This window comes from Denticeps clupeoides, chromosome 8 (assembly GCF_900700375.1).
Source record: "Denticeps clupeoides chromosome 8, fDenClu1.1, whole genome shotgun sequence".
Lineage (NCBI taxonomy): Eukaryota > Metazoa > Chordata > Actinopteri > Clupeiformes > Denticipitidae > Denticeps > Denticeps clupeoides.
In genome coordinates this window covers 2,073,797-2,092,323 of record NC_041714.1, presented here as the reverse complement: position 1 = coordinate 2,092,323, position 18,527 = coordinate 2,073,797, and the positions used below count along the sequence as shown (strand labels likewise).

The following is an 18,527-nucleotide window of genomic DNA, read 5'->3' as shown; positions in this document are numbered from 1 at the left end:
TTTGGGGTGTGGATGTGCGCGTGAATGGGGGGTTAGGGGTTCGAGGTCAGGGATCAGTCCGGCGTTGTCCCTCACCCAGCAGCTGTTGAGCTTCTCAGGCCATTCAGGAAAAACAGCAGCAGCCACAGCAGCAGCATCTGCTCCCGCAAGCGTGCACACACACACACACACACACACACACACGCACAAGAACCTCCAGTCAGCGACACGTCACCATTCACACAGCAGCCTGGCCCCAGTCGTGACCCCCCAGCATTGGTCCATTTGTGACCCCACCACGTGTCGAGACCAGACCACCAGGTCAGAAAGGACCCCTTTGTATGAGAGCCAGGTGCTGGCATGTGGTTTTCACATTTTGGAGGAAGTTGACATCCATATCCAGAAAATCTGAAGGATCATCATAAAGGCCACGTGGAAGAATGGTAATAATTACACACCGTCCGGAATGAGCGGCCATGGAGCGAACATGGCTGAAACGGTCAGGCATCCTCTTTAGATGTTTGCCGTACTGGCACGACCTTGGGCTCCAGCACATCTGCATGCGTCGGTGTGTGGTGAACAGGAAGGCCTCAGTCTTCTCAACAACGGAGACGCCATGATCCTGGTTTCACGGATTCAGACAGGAGGTCAGGATGGTGTCTACCTCGCCGGTAAGCACATTTACGCAGATAAAAGTACATGAATCGCCAGCATACCTTATTAACTACGTGCAAATCGTGGTCATCTAAAGACAAGCTGCCACAGAGAAAGTGAGTTACAGAAGAAAACTAAAAGTTTTGCGAACGTGGAGGGGAAAAAAAAAAACTTTGAAAAGAAGTTCATCTGTTTCATATCCAACAAATCATTAATACATGCACAGACCTCTGGCATGCGTGTTTGTCACAGAACAGATTATCGTGACAACTGTGGCGAGCGCGCAGCCAAGCGCTGCAGCGGGGCTTTCATCGGGACAATGTCGCCCCCTGGCGGCAAAAGCCCCCACGCCCTCCCCGGCCCATCATGTACATGCAGACTCCCATCTACAGCCCATTTAAACCCATTTATTAGTTGTAGTGTTGCTCAGATAGCTGACTTTTAAATTGGATATATACCAAAACCATCTACTGATATACTGAAGATTTAAACATCTGTATTTGAAAAGAAAAAAGCTGATCACCTGCACACGGCCCTCCCTAAACGGCACCATTGGCTCTACATGCTGAAGCATATGCAGTGAATGGATCAATGGGCAGTAGCATACAAAGAATTCAAGGTGAAAGAACTGTGTTCTCTCATTTTCCAAATGCAGGAAAACATTTTTTTGAGCAACAGTATTAGATATTTAAAAGAAAAAAACACAGAAATAAACGAAGCTGTTCATTCAATACTTTCCTTTTGAAAGGTTTAACGTGTCTAAAGGGGGTGACTGTTATGATAAATGATTAAATGGATCTGGCTACATAGTACACCATATTCAAGAAGAATGCAGGAGCTCGCTTTATTTGGCTTTATTTGAAAACTGGACATTCTTTCAATACAACCAAAATTGAGTTTTAAGGGAACAGACCTTGTTTTCAAAAGCATAAAAGGATAGGCTTTATAATTGATGAAGACTTCATATTTCCTTGAGACCTGAATGTGCACCTCCTAGAGCCACAGAATCCTCAAGCATTTGTAAAGTGGCTAGTCCTACCGCAACTAAAGACACATTTCCCAAGCGGAGGAGTAACTTAGCAAGCAGGTTCTGCGCCAAATCCATCCAATCAAATCACCCTGGGGTGGTCATGAGGTATGACAACAATCAGTGAACTTTCAGCATGTGTCAAAGGAGAAAACAGCTTGCACAACTGTACACAGACATATGAATTGGGGGATATGAGGGAGATTAAAAAAAAAAAAAAAAAAAAACTGCTTTTCATCAGCAGTTTAAATGTGGCACTGCACGACATAAAAGGCCACATCTGACCTCTTATTCACCATGTCAGAAACGAGGGTCATGTATTGACTTCAGCAATTAGTCCAGAATGCACCTCAATCAACAAGTGTTACATTGGACAGGAAACTGGGGTTAAGGACAAATACCTGTAATTTATTAAGCTAAAAAAAATAAAGTCATAGGTCACTTGAACATGAAACATCACAAAAGGCAGATTTTTTCCCCTTTGAACAGACATATGTATTTAATGCAGACATGGCTGGTTCAATGCATTCCTTGCTCGTCGCAGTCCAAAGCAGCAAACAAACAGTGGCAGACTACCAAAGGTAACAAGGTCATAGAGGGCTGAAACGTAATGTCAAATTCTGATGATGTCCTGAGGAAGTCACTTGACTAAATTGGCCCCTAAGGTCTCAGAGCTGGACCAGAAGACTGCTACTAAAATTCTTAACATGTCACATTCTGCAGTTGTGGCAGGGGCCACTGTGAGATCATGCAAACAGAAGAACCATATATATATATACTTTCACTGGTATGCTACATTTCTTTTAGAACTAGCATGAACATTTCAGAGAACTCGTTTTCTAAAACCATCGTACTCATCACCCAAATAAAATGTAGCGATAAGACGCTATGAAGATTAAAACAGTATGTTCATGTATTCACATTAAAAACACATTCTCAAGTCTTCTCAGACAGTGGTTTTCAGACAGAACACATGGGAGAGTACAGGCCAAAGTGATCAGTGGTGGGAGCTAATGAGAGACTAGATGTGTTGGTTTGGTTTCTATTTCACCCGTGGGCTTTACTAGGGTACCAGCTGATGGAAAATGGAGTGAGATCTGGACCCAGCACCTATGCAGGTACATACATGTGAATTGTGTTACCTGGGAACAGCAACTCCATAACAACAAAAAGCACTTTTTTTTCCTTTACAGATCCAGGCATGTTAAACAGAGAATGATAAAATGGCTCCACAGACACAGGGACTTCAAATGAAACTCAAAACAACTTGCAGTCATTCCTAAAAGTTCATTAAACCTAAACACGTGTAGCGGAGGTGAATACTCAGGCTCTGCATGAATACAGTAACTGTTAAAAATGGGCAGACACAGCAGGCCATGGCACACAGACTGAATGATGATGCACTGCACTGCACTGCACTGCTGCAGGGTTTACAGGTAACAGCACTGCAACTGTGCAGTTCCAGGTCACGTATCAGAAGGGCAACGACTGGGACACACACACACACACACACACACACACACACGAGGAGCAGGGGAACACTGGTGAGGTTGAGGTGAAGTCCTCCTGTTGATCACCGAATTCTTTTCCCTTCTCCAAAAAATAGAAACAAAAAATGCTGCCAGACTCCACAGAAGAGATTGGGAGAGATGGTGAGAGGGGAGAGGAACGTTTCAGGCACCCGGCATGTTCGAGCGAGGCTGGCATGAGGGCCTGGATGCAGCTCACACCTTCTTCTCAGAAGAGCTGGATCATTGATTCCCGAGACTTGCCAACGCCGATCCACTTAACTGGATCAAAACAGGAAGCAGGGTTACAGCAAAGCTCATCCAATCACAGGGTTCTAGTAAGCATTACAGCTAACATGCTTTAAAGACTGACACAGTGGAACTGGGTCTATACTGTAAGATCTTACAGACAAGTAGCTAACGCAGATATTGAGAGCTAAGGACAAAAGGTGGCATTTGTATGATTTTTGGTTGTATGATATGGGCAAAAGACGTCTTTTTATTGTGTTTCTGAAACAAGCATGATAATCATCCGACAGCCGCCAACAGTGTGGCTCTGGAGGTGAGAGGGAGTTACTGTAGCATCTCTTGTTCTTGCATTAAATGCAGAGTCTTCAATCCTGCTCCTGACAAATCTTTTTCCTTCCAATTGTTTAATTAGGATAAGGTTAAATTAGGACAACAGTATGATGTGGGACTACACCTGTTTATTGTACTCTGATACAGGGTTCTAGAATTTCCATGACTTTTCAATTACTCAAAGGCCAACTTTCATGACCATACGTTCTCTGAACTTTTAAACATCATAGCTGAAAACGTAGAAAAACATTTCTTGTGCATTCGTACTTTGTTATACATTCATGCATTAATCAGATTTCAATGATTTTTCCAGAACTTTTCATGTTTATTTCTCTTTTCAAATTCCATGACTTTTCCAGGTTTTTAATGACCGTAGGAGCCCTGCCACCCGGTTACTAAAGGGTGCTATGGTCAGTATATGATCTGAGCTGGCTGAGTAAAAAACACTCTTACCAGGCACACCAAGCTGGTCCTCAATGAAGCGCACATATTTCTGAGCGTTTTCAGGAAGCTCCTCGAAAGTTCTGGCTGTGGACGTGTCACTCTTCCAGCCTGGCAGAGTCTCATACTGGACTTCCACCTTGTGTAAGACTTCCTGATTGGCTGGGAAGAGACAGAACAAATCAGGTAAACTGAAAGGCAGTCTCATCCTCACCACCAGGCCTGGTGATCCCTCTTACCTGGAAAATAAGGAACCAGCTCCTCATCTACCTTGTATGCCACACCAACTTTGATCTCTTCAAAGACATCCAAGATGTCCAATTTGGTAAGAGCTAAGCTGTAGGGGAGGAAAAATGCTTATTAAATTTCATTTGCTGTCGGTTATGATTATTATTATTATTATATATATTTTTTTATGCTTTATAGAGGTCCCACGGGATACAAATAAATACATGTATTTTAAAAGCAGCAGAAGACACTGTGAAAGGAGATGGTCCAGGTGTCCAGCTGTGTGCCCCATGTTATAAAACCTAATGGGCACACAGCTCCACTCCTCTTCCTGTCATGTCTCTACAGCAAGCTGAGGAAAACTCTTGCCTCTCATCATGAGACACGGGCACTCACGCAGTGAAACCATTGATCATGTGTGCGTATTTGACGAGCACCAGGTCCAGCCAACCACAGCGTCTTTTACGGCCAGTGGTCACGCCCACCTCCTTCCCTCTTGTCTGAAGGAGATCACCGATTTCCTGAGAGAACAAAGGAATTCAGCTTCCCAATTTGCATTTTTATAAGAAAAATAGGCCAACACGTAGTAGATATGGGTACAGATTGGGTCATGATCTGAGCTAGTGCTAATATGGACGTAATATGATACAATATAATGTATAATGTTCCCAAACGGTGTTCCAACACATCTTCATTCACTCAAGCTGCTGTACAAAGTTGACAGAGTTGACAAAGTTGAGATACAGATTATAGCTGCAATCCACTTAGCAACATCTGACAAAATCTACCTCATTGTGACGCACAATAAATGTGAGACTTAAACACTGTAAAGAAATAAAGGGTTCATGAGTCCACATTTTCTTCTCATTACTTATTTTAAGGCAAAGAGTGATAGGGATGTTGTTAATATTGAGTGTTGCTCAGCATTTTACTTTATCTATTACTATTTCTTTGGCTAACATTTTTTAGATACCACAAGGGGGCGCATCAGAACTACTTCTATGGTAGTGAGGTGTTTGCCTAAAAGAGAATTTTGTAAATGCATCATCCATTTAAGCGTAGTGCCAGAAATGAACATCGACAAAGTGGAAAAAGGCCCCAATCAGTTTTGTCACCACTAGATGAAGCCACTTCCCACTCATACAACAGGGTGTAAAGGTTTCAACAAAACCTATGTGAATATGTTTTAAGACAACTTTATACCAATAATGATATAAAATTCGATAATCATTTAAAAAATTGTTGTATTAAATGTAAATAAAATTTAGAGCACTTCTGCTTTTAACATTGAGTTGGTGCAAGGTGGGTAAGCATTTGCATTTTTCCATCAGCATTTTTTAAGAATGTTCTTTAACATTTCACATTCCCCAGACGTCTTATGAGAGCTTCATCTACAATGGACCAAAAACATCTGCTGAACACAAATCCACCCCGGATTCATTTACTCATTTATGAAACCAACACTTCCTTACATTGTCCTGTTCAGAGGGGAAGGCACCAATTCCTACACGGGTGGTGTAAGCCTTGACCACACCATACACCTCACCCACGTTCTGCGGTGGCATGCCCAGGCCTGTGCACACACCCCCTACCGTGCAGTTGGACGAGGTCACAAAGGGGTATGTCCCTGAAACAGACACCAGGTCCCAGACACATCAGAACAGATGATTACAGACATGAAACTTACCGGCAGTGAAGTCAGTTACAGTTCTTTTATTTTTCAAAATATACTTTCATCCTAAACTTGTTTAAATTAAACCCTAACCTTCCTCCAAATTTTGAAAACCTTGTAATTTAAATAATTAGAGGAACATGTAATGGCGTGCCTGACACTAGACTGTTAAATGTTCTCATTATCACTTAATGTGACTGGATTTTGCCTTTAAGCTGTTCTTCTTAGACAGGAGGTTTGTGGTGGACCATGATGATAGATTTTGATAAAATGGCAGGGAAGGGGTCATATGACTTTTAAACAAAGGCCTTGTCCTCACATGAAGTAGCCGTAGGCCTCCTGGTCTGTGTGAGCACCAAGTAAAATGCATGCAGTAAACAGCAGCTCGAAAATATTGAAAACTATTTTATTGACTGGCAATAACAGATCTCACAGACCATGGTATCGGTGTTCATTAAGACCATGAATGCAGTCATGCTTACAAATTCTGCAATGACGCTGACAAACTACCTTACATTGTACAGTATGACCAGCAGATTTAAATTTAATTGGTTGAATAAAACAGTTTACGAAGTTGATCATAAATTACACATCCGATAATAAGCTATTAGCAGCTGCTGTGATGATAATAATAAATAAAAGACATTTCAAAGCTTACAAAAAGGAAAAACTTACCAAAATCAATATCAAGTAGTGCTGCATTGGCTCCCTCCACCAGAATCTTCTTGGGACGACCATGCAGTGCCTCGTACATGTAGTAGACCCCGTCTTGGACCATTGGTTTTATCCTGTCCACATACGCCTGATTCCACATCAGAAAACCATGTAAAACAGCCAGAAAGCATTACAAACACCATCTCATGAGTTTTCAGAAAATTAAGAAGACTGAAAATAACACTCACCTTGAGCTTCTCCAATTCCCCGTCAATATCGATCTCAAGTGTTGGGTACATAGACTTGTACTGCTGAGCTAAGACCTTATACCTGGAAAAGAGCTGAGGTTCAGATCACACTTGGCAACATAAGCCCACATCCAAACACATTCCACAGGGCCTGCACCAAGTCCACAGGCACAGTGCGGCAAACAAAAATTCTATCTCTTCAAGCGCAATCGTGTGGGATGAGCCCAGGGCCCATACATGGCAGAAATATTTGAGCCTAGCATTCCACTCACTGATGGAAAATTACAGACATTAGACTCTGACTACTGTGCCTGTTCAGTCAAGCTTTACGATTAAATAAAGTAGATGGTACTTTCTGAAGAACTAAGTGATCGTAGTTCTGCCAGGGGTACAAAATTAGTTCAGAAAAGACCTCACCCATGCATATCATCCACCATTTCATGTACGCAAAGAACACAAATAAAACACGACAGGTGTCGGAGATAGCTGACAGAGATAGCGTTCAGTTTTTTAAAGGGAAAAATCTGGAAGAGATGGAGAGCGACTATGATTATTGCTAGAGGTCTTTTTCCACTATATGTGGTCTATACTGTACCTATGCTCTCTGTACTATTCATACCGGTTTGGATATGGAGGAACATGTGTCAAACAAAACATACAATACTATAGATTGAAATGAGAATTCAAATATATGAACAAAAATATTATTAGATACCAAAACTAAGGATTAAAAATATATTCTCCTTTGCAATTAATTTAGAAGGATGAGAGCAGAGTTCCTATTGGTTGGTTTGACAGCATGAGGTCACACCCACAATTCCCCGTAGTCTAGAAAGCAGGCGCAAGACAATCGCAAATATAAACCAGACAAGCCTCTGCTGAGCTCTATGATATATATGTGGCCACGCCCCTGATTTCCCCAGACAAGCTGTTTGTTATACGTTTTAATAGGTGGAAATGGAAGGAGAATTTGCACCATTAATATGGAGGAAGAGGGCAACGCAGGAGCCGTACTGAGAACTGCTTCAGGAGGGGAGAGTATTATGCTTTACATTGTACCTCTCCAAGATTAACTGGATCTCACACCTTCCCATTAGCCCACAGAACAGACTATGAATCCTTTAAATCACTTCTGCCCCTTTTATAAACTGTAATGTAAAAACAGATCACCAATTTTCATCCCATTTTAATGTTGTGAGCACTGAGATAATATTAGATAATAATATGAACAGTATAAGAGGAATAATAGTCCAAAATTTTCATTCAAAAATAAGACACAAAAAGTATCTATTCAATGTACTTTATTTGTGATTCTGAATATCTGCACAGTCACACAAAGCTTCAATCGACACCTCACCCCAAAAACGATGGGAACTAAAAGACATGCATATAAATGTCCAGTCCAAGAGATAAGGAGGCTGCAGTGGGGTTTACTTGCTGCACAGCAGGAAGAACGGCAGCTGACCGGGGGCATGGTAACTGCATGTGACTCCATAGCCTGAATCCACATTTTCACATTCCTGCTTGTAGAGATGTTTTGCTTGCTGGATCTGTGGTGCAACCAACGAGATCAAATAGTTACTATGCATGCGTTCTTCTTATTATTTTTGCCAACTTATAGAACACGCATACCTCTGACAGATCTGGCTCTTGCAACATCCCGATCTTCAGAAGCTGGCAACAAGTTTAAGGGGTGACCATTCCAGGCCTCAGCAAAAGTGTGAAGATCCTGTTGTATGAAAAACAGCACAATATTTAAAGGACTTGCTAATAAATAAATATAAATATCTGCACAAATTTGATGTTATACAGATTCATTGTCTGTCTACCTGTCACTGCTCTGAGAGTCACTTCATAACCTGACTGTTCCTGTTTCTCTCCCTAAGATTCAACAGATATAGCCTTTGAAATCAGGAACAGTAGATGTCTTGCAAGCTTATTTGAATAGCATGGGCATGGAAAAATTATGACATGTCAAATTCTAGGATTTCCATTCTAGGATTTAAAGAGAGGAATTATATTGCAATGACTATATTTGGTGTGTTGAATTAACCAGTGACCATTCTGTGACTAACTATTGGCGCTTCCTCATCACTGAATTCCACTATCTGCGTATTTACTTACATTACACCGGCAAGTTAAGTTATATGACCTAGAGCCCAGCAGATGCTTGTCTGGTTTGTGTTTGTCATCTGGCTAATCACCGTCTGTATCGTTATCTTACTGGCTAGTAGATTATAATTGAAAAGCCTAATAAAACCTCAACATGCTAAAAGAAAATCTATCTGGAGATGATAAATATCGTTTCATAAGGCAAATCTTTCAATTAAAAGGGGAGAAGTAGTCTCAACTTACCTCTACTTCGCTGTGCGCGTCATCTTCCACATGCACCTGCGTTTCAGACCATGAGGAATTGACCCCATGTTGTCAAACAAACCAATAGAAACTCTCTCATCCTCCTCCACAGATCCCGCCCATTAGTTCAAGGTGAACTTGCAAGCAAAACGTTTGGATCCGAAAGCAAAAAACATTTTGTGACACAAAAGAAAATCTGATTCAAGCACAAAAATACCAGGTCCATAATTATACCCAAAATTAATTGTAAAAGGAGAATGTATTTTTAATCCAAAATTGATATTTTTGCTCACAGATTTGAATTTTCAATGCAATGGGAGAAATTGTTCAGTCTTATATATTTTGTTTGGGGAAAAAAAAGGTACCTCCATATTTGAATCATTTGGAAAATAATGGGAAATATATATATACACTGTATACCCTATATCATCTCAAGCACAAACCTCATTCACCTACATTACACACACAGCTACAGGGATTGGTTAAGGTTTATATTAATAAACCTTATTACATTTTTTTATTAATTTCACCATTAAATAATTTTATCCTCATGTTGACTGGAATATTAATAGTTGGAGTTTACATAGATTCACTGTCAGCATGATGCTGTAATACCTTTCGGAGAATTCCTCAAAGTCAGACAGCAGGTCACATATCCTCAGGCCACTGCGCGCAGCTTTAGCGGAGTACACAGGGCCGATGCCCTTTTTTGTTGTTCCCAAACTACATAAAAGAGAAAGGAATGAGAGTTTAACCATTTAGGCTGTCAACAGTCTGCTTGAGAAAACAATAGGCCAAGGAGTGAACACTCAGCAGAGGTATTAGAGCTAGAGGGTGGGGAAGATAGGAGCACATACTGAAGGTCCAATACAACATGCTAGACTTGCCACCATGTCTGTATACTTCACTCTACATGCCAAGTCCTAATTCAGGGTTCAGAAGATGCAGCCTAGGAAAGAGTGGATTTAATAGGCCGTGTCCTTCAAAGGCAGCAGCGCACCGCTGTGGCCTGCACATCTATTTCTTTCAGCAGCATGCGATGAATCTTCAAATATGTCGGGCCACGAAAGAACAGGTGGATCCATAAGAACCACCAGTGCTGAGGAACTAATTTAGATACAATTTAAAAGGTAGGGTCTAAAATAAATTAGAGGCATAATCAAATTTTCACAATTAAATACTGGCCAAATAAATGTTACTTTCATCTGCTTCATAAACATTTTCTGAAAACGTTCATGGCCCATGGTCGGCACTAATAACAGTATCAACCCTCATGTTTGTGCAGACCCACTAGTGAACCACTATATACAGTATACATTGAGTATATATGCTTGTAAGCGTGCGAGTAAGGTAAGTATGTGCACATGTAGGTTGGTGCTGTAGCTCTTACTTCTTTCCAGCCTGTTGTTGCCTCTGCTGTTCCTGCACTCCATCAACAGCTTGATGAAAATCAAACACTGGAGCCATAGAGAAGGAGAGAGATTAAAAGCAGTTCCATCTCCAGACTCATGCAGCCCACCCCTCGCTCAGGTCCAGCAGCACAGTCTCTCTGCAGGCGCTTCCTGTGTTACTCTGTGTTGTTTGGCTTGCTTCTCGGTAGAGTCTCTGCAGACAACCTTGAGCACGATTTCTTTTAAATGTCATATAAAATCATTTCCCCAAAATGTCGGTCCTGGATATAACAAAGCAGATTGGTAAAAGTTTCCAATTAGATAATTACTGCTTGGACCAACAAGGTAACTGATACAGTGAGGTGAGTAGCTGGTTATTCCATAGAGTGAATTACTTCTTCCTTGATGGCACATCCAGACCTTGTCCCGGGGGAACTTTTATGGTTATGTCTGATATGTATAAATCTGGTGTTGGTCCAGCCTGTCTGTCAAATTTTAAAAGTCAATGTGGCCAATGAACTGCCTTAGAATCTTAGTGCTGGAGATCTTGGCAAAAAATTAATGCAACTCGGGACAGAAATAAATGTTGTTACATTGCAGAAGCTCATCCAAACTTTGCCACACTGAAAATGTGCAAAAGGCAGTTCAATGAAATATTAGAGTGTGATTTTTTTTTTTTGTATGTGTGACCTTTACACATGGTTTATATAAGATGGAGGGTCAATGTGTTCCAGTGACCAGAGCCTTTAATAAATAAACAAACAAATAAATAAAATCCAACAAGATTACTCAAGATTGGCCAGCAGTACACAACCATGTCCTGAGATGTTGAGGTTAACACACTATAAATTATGCTGAGAAATGGTGGCCCTACCAATGTGGGCTCTGTCTGAAATAACCAGTCTCTTCTCCCAGCCTTCCAGGCCTGTGAACAAAGGGAGAGCAGCACCTCTGTCAGATGAACTCCCATTAACACAGTGGTATTAATATATTTTAACATGCATAAAGATATTTATACCACACACACACACACACACACAATAACAACTGACTGACCTTTTCCTTTCTTCTCATTTTTCTCAGCCTCTTCAAAGAGGCCTGGAAGGTGAATAACAACCCCATTACCTGTGATGGGTCGAAATAATAATTAAAAAAAATTAAAAACACAAGTGCACAAACATGCCAGTTCTTCTGCATTTTTTCAAATCTGTGTACAATGTCTACCTAAATAGAAATATAACACAAACTTCAAACTTCAAAACACAAATGACAGCAGATTTTATTAGATGTTTTTAGAAGTTCTTAACAATATGAGCATTTACACAAACATAAAAAGATTTTTTAACATATGCAAAGTATATGCAAAATAAATGCATGTGTTAGACTCACTTTACATGAAAACTATAACTTCATCAAGGGTGTTGCAAAATGCTACAATTGAAGAAGATTTTACCATTGATTAGACCTGTTGGAAGTAATTCCAATTCACTCTGTGAGAACCACTTTAACTTAGTTTGGACCTGGGCTGGGGTTTAATCCGGCTGAAGACTTGCACAGAATTGTTGAAAATCATTTGAACACATCCTGTAATGCCTGGCGATCCACCAGGTGGCGCATCAGGTCCAGATGGAGCTGAAGAACTTCGCCCGAAACAGACAGGATTCTAACCTGACCTGTACGGCAAATAAGCGGCCATGTGATGCGTTTCAACTAGCGAGAAAGATTGACAAATGGTGAGGAAGTGCGGAGTTGAAACAGACTCTGGCGATTATGCTTTGGTCTGGGGCGTGGGGGGACTTTGACCGTGATGTTAATAAGCGTATAAACAACATAACCTTGACCAGGTTAAAGAGCTGTGTGCATGTGCACATGTGAATAATGTGGCGAGCTTTCTGGCTGGAGTAAAGAGCTTTTTATTTGTACAAGCTGGTAGCCGAAGTAAATTCCTGACGAAGGAGAACGCGGCTGCTCTTACTCTCTGCCCCTGCGTGACGGGGAAGGTGCCAAACCAGCCACCTGCACCAGACAGTGTTTAACTCCCATGTAACACACATCTCAACATGCCACATCCGACCTGCTCGTTTCCATTCCCTCTTAGTTTAAGCCTTTCTCCGAAGTAAATTTGAACACTGTGATTAAACAGAGCTTAGAAAACATATTTTATTGTACAGGAGAACCGACGCATATCTGGTCCAGTTATTAATCAATAATTACATGTAGGCGAGGTACCCACCGATAAAGGCTGTGACGCTGGGGTTGATGATGCCGCTGGGCAGGAGGTGGAAATCGTACTCCACTGAGTCCACCACTACCGTGTGACCAGCGTTGTTGCCACCCTGCACATGGAACAGAGTTAAGAATATGTAGAATATATAGAATAATGACATTTCCCATTTCATGTTCATTTGAGCAATATACATTTACAGCATTTATCAGACACCCTTATTCAGAGCGAATTACAATCAGTAGTTACAGGCACAGTCCCCCCTTGGAGACACTCAGGGTTAAGTGTCTTTCTCAGAGACACAGTGGTAGTAAGTGGGATTCGAACCTGGGTCTTCTGGTTCATAGGCGAGTGTGTTACCCACCCATATGGGGGTAGTATATATAGAATATGTATGTAGATGGCTGAAGAGCGTACTTGTCTGTCAGTTTTATTTTTATGCAGAGAGGAAGGTCTCGACCCAGAGAATGTTCCAGAATTATATTAATTAAATGAATTAAAGGCAAAATGGCAAAATAAATCACTTTTGTGATGCGTGCTGATGGCCTATAAACAAGCTGTGACAAGGAGACTGAAAAGGCACAAGGACTTTGTGTGCGTGACAAGCTTCAAAATCGTACAGAACGAGGTGCGAGGCAGTGGCTCCTCCCATTTTAAACACACTTCAGAAATAATTACACACCGGCAAACATTCAAAATACTGTCAACAGAACATCCGTAGCAACAAGTCGGTGACTATATTCCAGCTCCGCTGGTCGTGATGGCGACCAATCTCCAAAATAAACATGGAGGCGATGTGATGAGAACCATAGATCACCATTTCCAGCGAAAGCCTGCTTGTGGGCCACCTGCACATGTCTCTGTACATCATGCGGTGCTTTCTGACCCAGGCCTCACCCAGCGAGGATGCTATTCCTGGCAGGGAGCATGTGCACAGATGCCTCTCCTTTCTGGTTCGGTTTATGACGTCCCCATATGAGATGTTTATCATTGATGTCATCAGTTCCTGTCACTCAGAATCCTACTGTTTTCGTCATGAGGACGGATAAAATAATAATAATACAACCTTGCCCTTTTCAACAAGACAGACCTCATGACTCAAATGTCACCCTCGAAAGTGTTCAGCAGCATGACCCCCTTCTTTTAAGAGGACCATTAAAAGCTGGTTCAACAACGCTTTTGAATGTAGTAGCTACCGGACCACCTGCTCTTCAAAATACCACAGTAATCGTGTGACAGACATGAAAACGCCACGATCATGACATCTGAAACCATCATGATAAAAGGGCTTATTAGAAAACAAGTCACAAAATGAAAAAATAAAAAATAAAAAAAAAAAATCAACAGCTGGAGAGACGCCCGGGTTCAACATTCCCTGGGAGCTTGACAGGTTTGACTTGAATTCCTAACAATGACCTGGAACGAAATTGCCCCCGAGCCGATATACAACTGACAATGGCAGTCACCGTGCTAAGGTGTTAAACTTTCGTTGGATGACCTCTCATCTTTCCGGGTGGTACTTGACATTTAATGGCAAGAAGAGTCCTGTGACCTCGGAACATAAAGCAGTCAATCCTCATCAGCACAAGGGCATAGCAAGCGTAACACAGGTACTGTGTAATACAGCACTTATTATTCGTCTACTATGTTATTTCATTTTATAAGCATTCTGTACATTTTATAAAAATCTACTACCTACTACCATTGTGTCCCTGTAACTACTGACTGTAAGTCGCTCTGGATCAGGGCGGCTGGTAAATGGCGTAAGTATTATTGACATAGTACTGTAGTAAGTGTTCTAGGACATTCATTAAACTGAGTTTTTCATTGGTTCCGCTGCGCATGTTTGTGTTGGAGAGCTTTTTCCTCCCCCTCCCAGTTTTGAACATGATCACTAATAGCCACAGATGCCCAGGTTTCAGCAGATATCGCATTTCTTGCACGCACTTCTTTCCACTACATTCTATATGTACATACACTACTCCATTTCAATTTAAATGTAAAAGCACGAGACAGCATGCAGGGCAAGTCTGACCGCAGCCCACGGTTACGTGTGTGGTGAATACGAAAATCTGCCGCAGCAGCTCTTTTTATAAAAAGCCCAAAGTCGATCAGCTTTCTTGCACATGGCCTGTGTCACTTTCTCACCCTCACACACACACACACACACACACACACACACACACACACACACACACATCTAATAGAGGGTTAGAGGGCTATTAAGTGGTTTATTTTTACATATGGCCAGCCTTGGCACTACTGGGGGAATCCTTGCTATGTGAACCTGTTATCAATACCCTGCATAGTGAGAGAGGGCACAACAAGTGCTAGCTGTGCTCGGCCGTCTTCTAATTTCCACTTCCGTTCATTTGTGCCAAATGTGACTGGATTCACAGTCAACTTCACTGAAATAGGCTCGTCTGCACAGACCTCATCATTTTATTCCGTCTGGGAGGCCGATTTTTAGACTGGTCATTTGGAGTCTTTGCTTTTGTTTTGTTGAATTCACTCTGAAACATGAACAAAAGGAGTAAACTTGGACCCCACTGCTGATTTACACAGGACCCAGGGCTGCAAATCTCACACTCAATTTGTCAGAAATCCATAGATGAAAGCAACAAGTGAAAATGAACAGTGATGGCAAATAATACTGTGCTTTGAAGTTGTTGGATGATGGGCTTGACTGACAGAGTCACAGGTTGAAATCCCTCTTGGTGCTGTGGCAAGATTTGTGTTCTTATTAAAACTCAGTCTGTTGTCAGAATACCGCTAGTGACCTTATTCTGAAATCTTATCTGGGTTTTTGGAAGACCGGGCAACAGGACTTCAAGGAAGAGTTTGTTTCCTGATCATCAACAAAAAAACAATGACTCTCCTGCTCCTTAAAATGCCACCTCCACGTCAATCACAACCGATCGATTAGGTGCCCTTGATGTGACTGTATTGATGCATTTTCTCCAGCTACGAGGGAAATGAACGACTGAAATGTCTCAGGCTGTCATTAAATGAGGAGGTAGTAGCCTAGTGGGTAACACACTCGCCTATGAACCAGAAGACCCAGGTTCAAATCCCAAATCTCAAGGTGACTTTGGCTACAGCCAGATCCCTAGCGCCAGTGGAACTGACTGCTTTAATTGATTGGGGTGATAACGCGACACTAAGGAATGTCGCCTGCTGAGAGGAAGTGACCGTCGCCGTTAGCTTCCATCCGCGTAGCCTGTCCGCTAACCAGCCGAGCAGGAAAAGCACCTGCCCGCCACTTCACGTCGGAAACAGAAATGCAAATGAACAAGAACGGTCATCACGGAAGCCCTGGACCGGAATTCTCTACTCACGGGGACCACATTTGTTCAGCAACAACCGTTGGTTTTTAAGCACGATGGCGGTTCGCTTCAGAAAAAGCTGCATACCTGACATCTGCAAACCATGTCTGCATCCTGCGCCAGCAAATCCACAACTTTGCCCTTCCCCTCGTCGCCCCACTGGGCTCCGAGCACCACGTCCACCCTGTTGCCGACATTCGGTCCGGACACGCGTGGACCGCCGCCGTGGGCTGCGTCGCTCCCGCCAGCCGACATGACCGCCGTCGCTGCTGCCCTGCCCTGCGCTGTCGCTGTCGCTGTCGCACCCACCGGACACGACTGGTCCCGCGCGCCGCTCACGTCCCCATTAATGCGGCGAAAGGCGGAAGCGGAAGCGCGGCGGGGCGGAGCTTGAAGCGGAAGGAGGAGTCGGTGATTAAAAGCCTGGCTGTTCCGCAAAGCAGGATTTCTGGCAGAGCAGAGTAATCTAGTGTCCAATAGGAATGTAGATAAGGAGCTTTCCTATTGGCCAAGCATGAGTTCATGTTTAATTCAACCCGTCGTGAAAATGTCTGGCAACAGGAATTACTACATTTACAGCATTTACAGCATGTAGTACGTGGGAGTTTGTCACCATGGAAGATTATGATTGTGAGTTCAGATGATTCTGCTCAGAATTTTATACTTGCTTAAATATGCTGCCCAAGCGCTTAAAAGCATCGACTTCTGACGTTTCCTGTAACATATTTGTACAATATATGCAGAAATACTTTACTTTGTACATTCTGCATCTTTTCAGATGCTAGAAAATGTCTATCAATCAGTGCCTTTGTTTGAATCCTACATTTTCTGCATCCTTTGTTTTATTTGACATGTGATTATATAATTACACATGAATTTACTTTTTAAATGAAGAAAATAATAATAATTTAGAGGACTGAACAGTGGCACGGCAGTTCTGAGTTTGAAACCCAACTCACATTTTGTATGCTCTCCCCATGTTGGCCCGGGTTTCCTCCGGGTCCCTCGGTTTCCTCCATCAGCTGTGACCCTGTTTAGTAATAAAGGGCACTGGACAGTGAGCGAGAGAGGCATTCATTTGGATTCCTAGTTAGAACTAGTTAAAGACAGCACATCTTCACCACCCTGTGTGCTAGTTATCGTTTAGAGATAATCTTGCTATGTATAGGTGGTACCCATAACCTGAAGGTTGCTGGTTCGAATCACGTACCACCAAGGTGCCACTGAGGTGCCACTGAGCAAAGCACTGTCCCCACATACTGCTCCCTGGGCGCCTGTCGTGGCTGCCCACTGCTCAGGGTGATGGATAAAGCAGAGGACACATTTCATTGTGTCACCATGTGCTGTGCTGCAGTGTTTCACAACGACAGTCACTTCACTTTCACGACTTTCGCTGGACTTTGCTGGGCACAGTTCCAGTTTCATGTCATCCAGGCAGGACACAGGCAGGACAGCCAGCACACAAAGGGCTGTTTGATGAAGTGAGTTGACACAGGCTTAGGCAGGAATGTGGGACTGGGACATGGCACAAGCAGGACACACTCAGTGCTAGTTCAATCTGTCAGAACGTTTACAGTTTAAGGTATAAAACCATTTGGGTTTGAAATTTTTGAAATATATTGAAGCCTTTTTTGGAATTCCACCTTGATCACTTTGTTGCACTTAGTTAAAAGGATAACTACAAATCCCGACATTTATGTTGCAGACGTGTTAATGTGGGGTGGGGTCATCGTATTGTAAAGAGTGGGACTGGTTGTAATGACCCACTGTTGTGTAGGTCACATGAACAGAGGGGAAACTGCTTGGTTCTCGCTGTTAGTCAGAACCAGTACTGCTTCTTTGTGTAGTATTTGGTTGTTCAGTGAAAATAATACCTCACTTTTCTTTAAGGCTTCCTGGCATGGTCACGATATGCATGAAGTTTCTGTTTGTTGCTTTGCGCTCCTCCCCTCCCAACAACAGCTAGTATTACAGTTTGTTCTTGTTCACTTGTAGTAGTTTGCAAAATCCTGGGAGAACCTTGTATTGTAAAACTTGTATTCTATGCACTGTTGAAATGCTGGGCTTTAATATTTGTTCAAAACAAAGCAATTTTTAACATAATGCGATAAAGTTTTTTTTTAATCTACACACTTTGTCACTTTGTTACAAATACAAATAATTTTGCTGGTACACGAAATGCAAATAGCGGCACCTCATGTTTGCACAACACATATGCCCCATGAAACCCTGTTTCATTTG

At 42.3% G+C, this 18,527-nt stretch overlaps 1 protein-coding gene across 1 annotated transcript; it reads right to left on the bottom strand.

Annotated features, from left to right (window-relative positions):
* Positions 1-1,472: 1,472 nt before the first annotated feature.
* Positions 1,473-16,645, bottom strand: adss2 (adenylosuccinate synthase 2). Its single transcript, XM_028988920.1, has 13 exons — positions 16,374-16,645; positions 12,970-13,072; positions 11,793-11,861; positions 11,611-11,661; positions 10,736-10,802; positions 9,961-10,068; positions 6,991-7,072; positions 6,764-6,890; positions 5,889-6,043; positions 4,813-4,937; positions 4,428-4,525; positions 4,201-4,350; positions 1,473-3,450 (listed from the first exon to the last, which is right to left on the bottom strand). The coding sequence occupies exons 1-13, from the start codon at positions 16,539-16,541 to the stop codon at positions 3,398-3,400; spliced, it is 1,356 nt and encodes a 451-aa protein (XP_028844753.1). The 5' UTR covers positions 16,542-16,645; the 3' UTR covers positions 1,473-3,397.
* Positions 16,646-18,527: the final 1,882 nt, after the last annotated feature.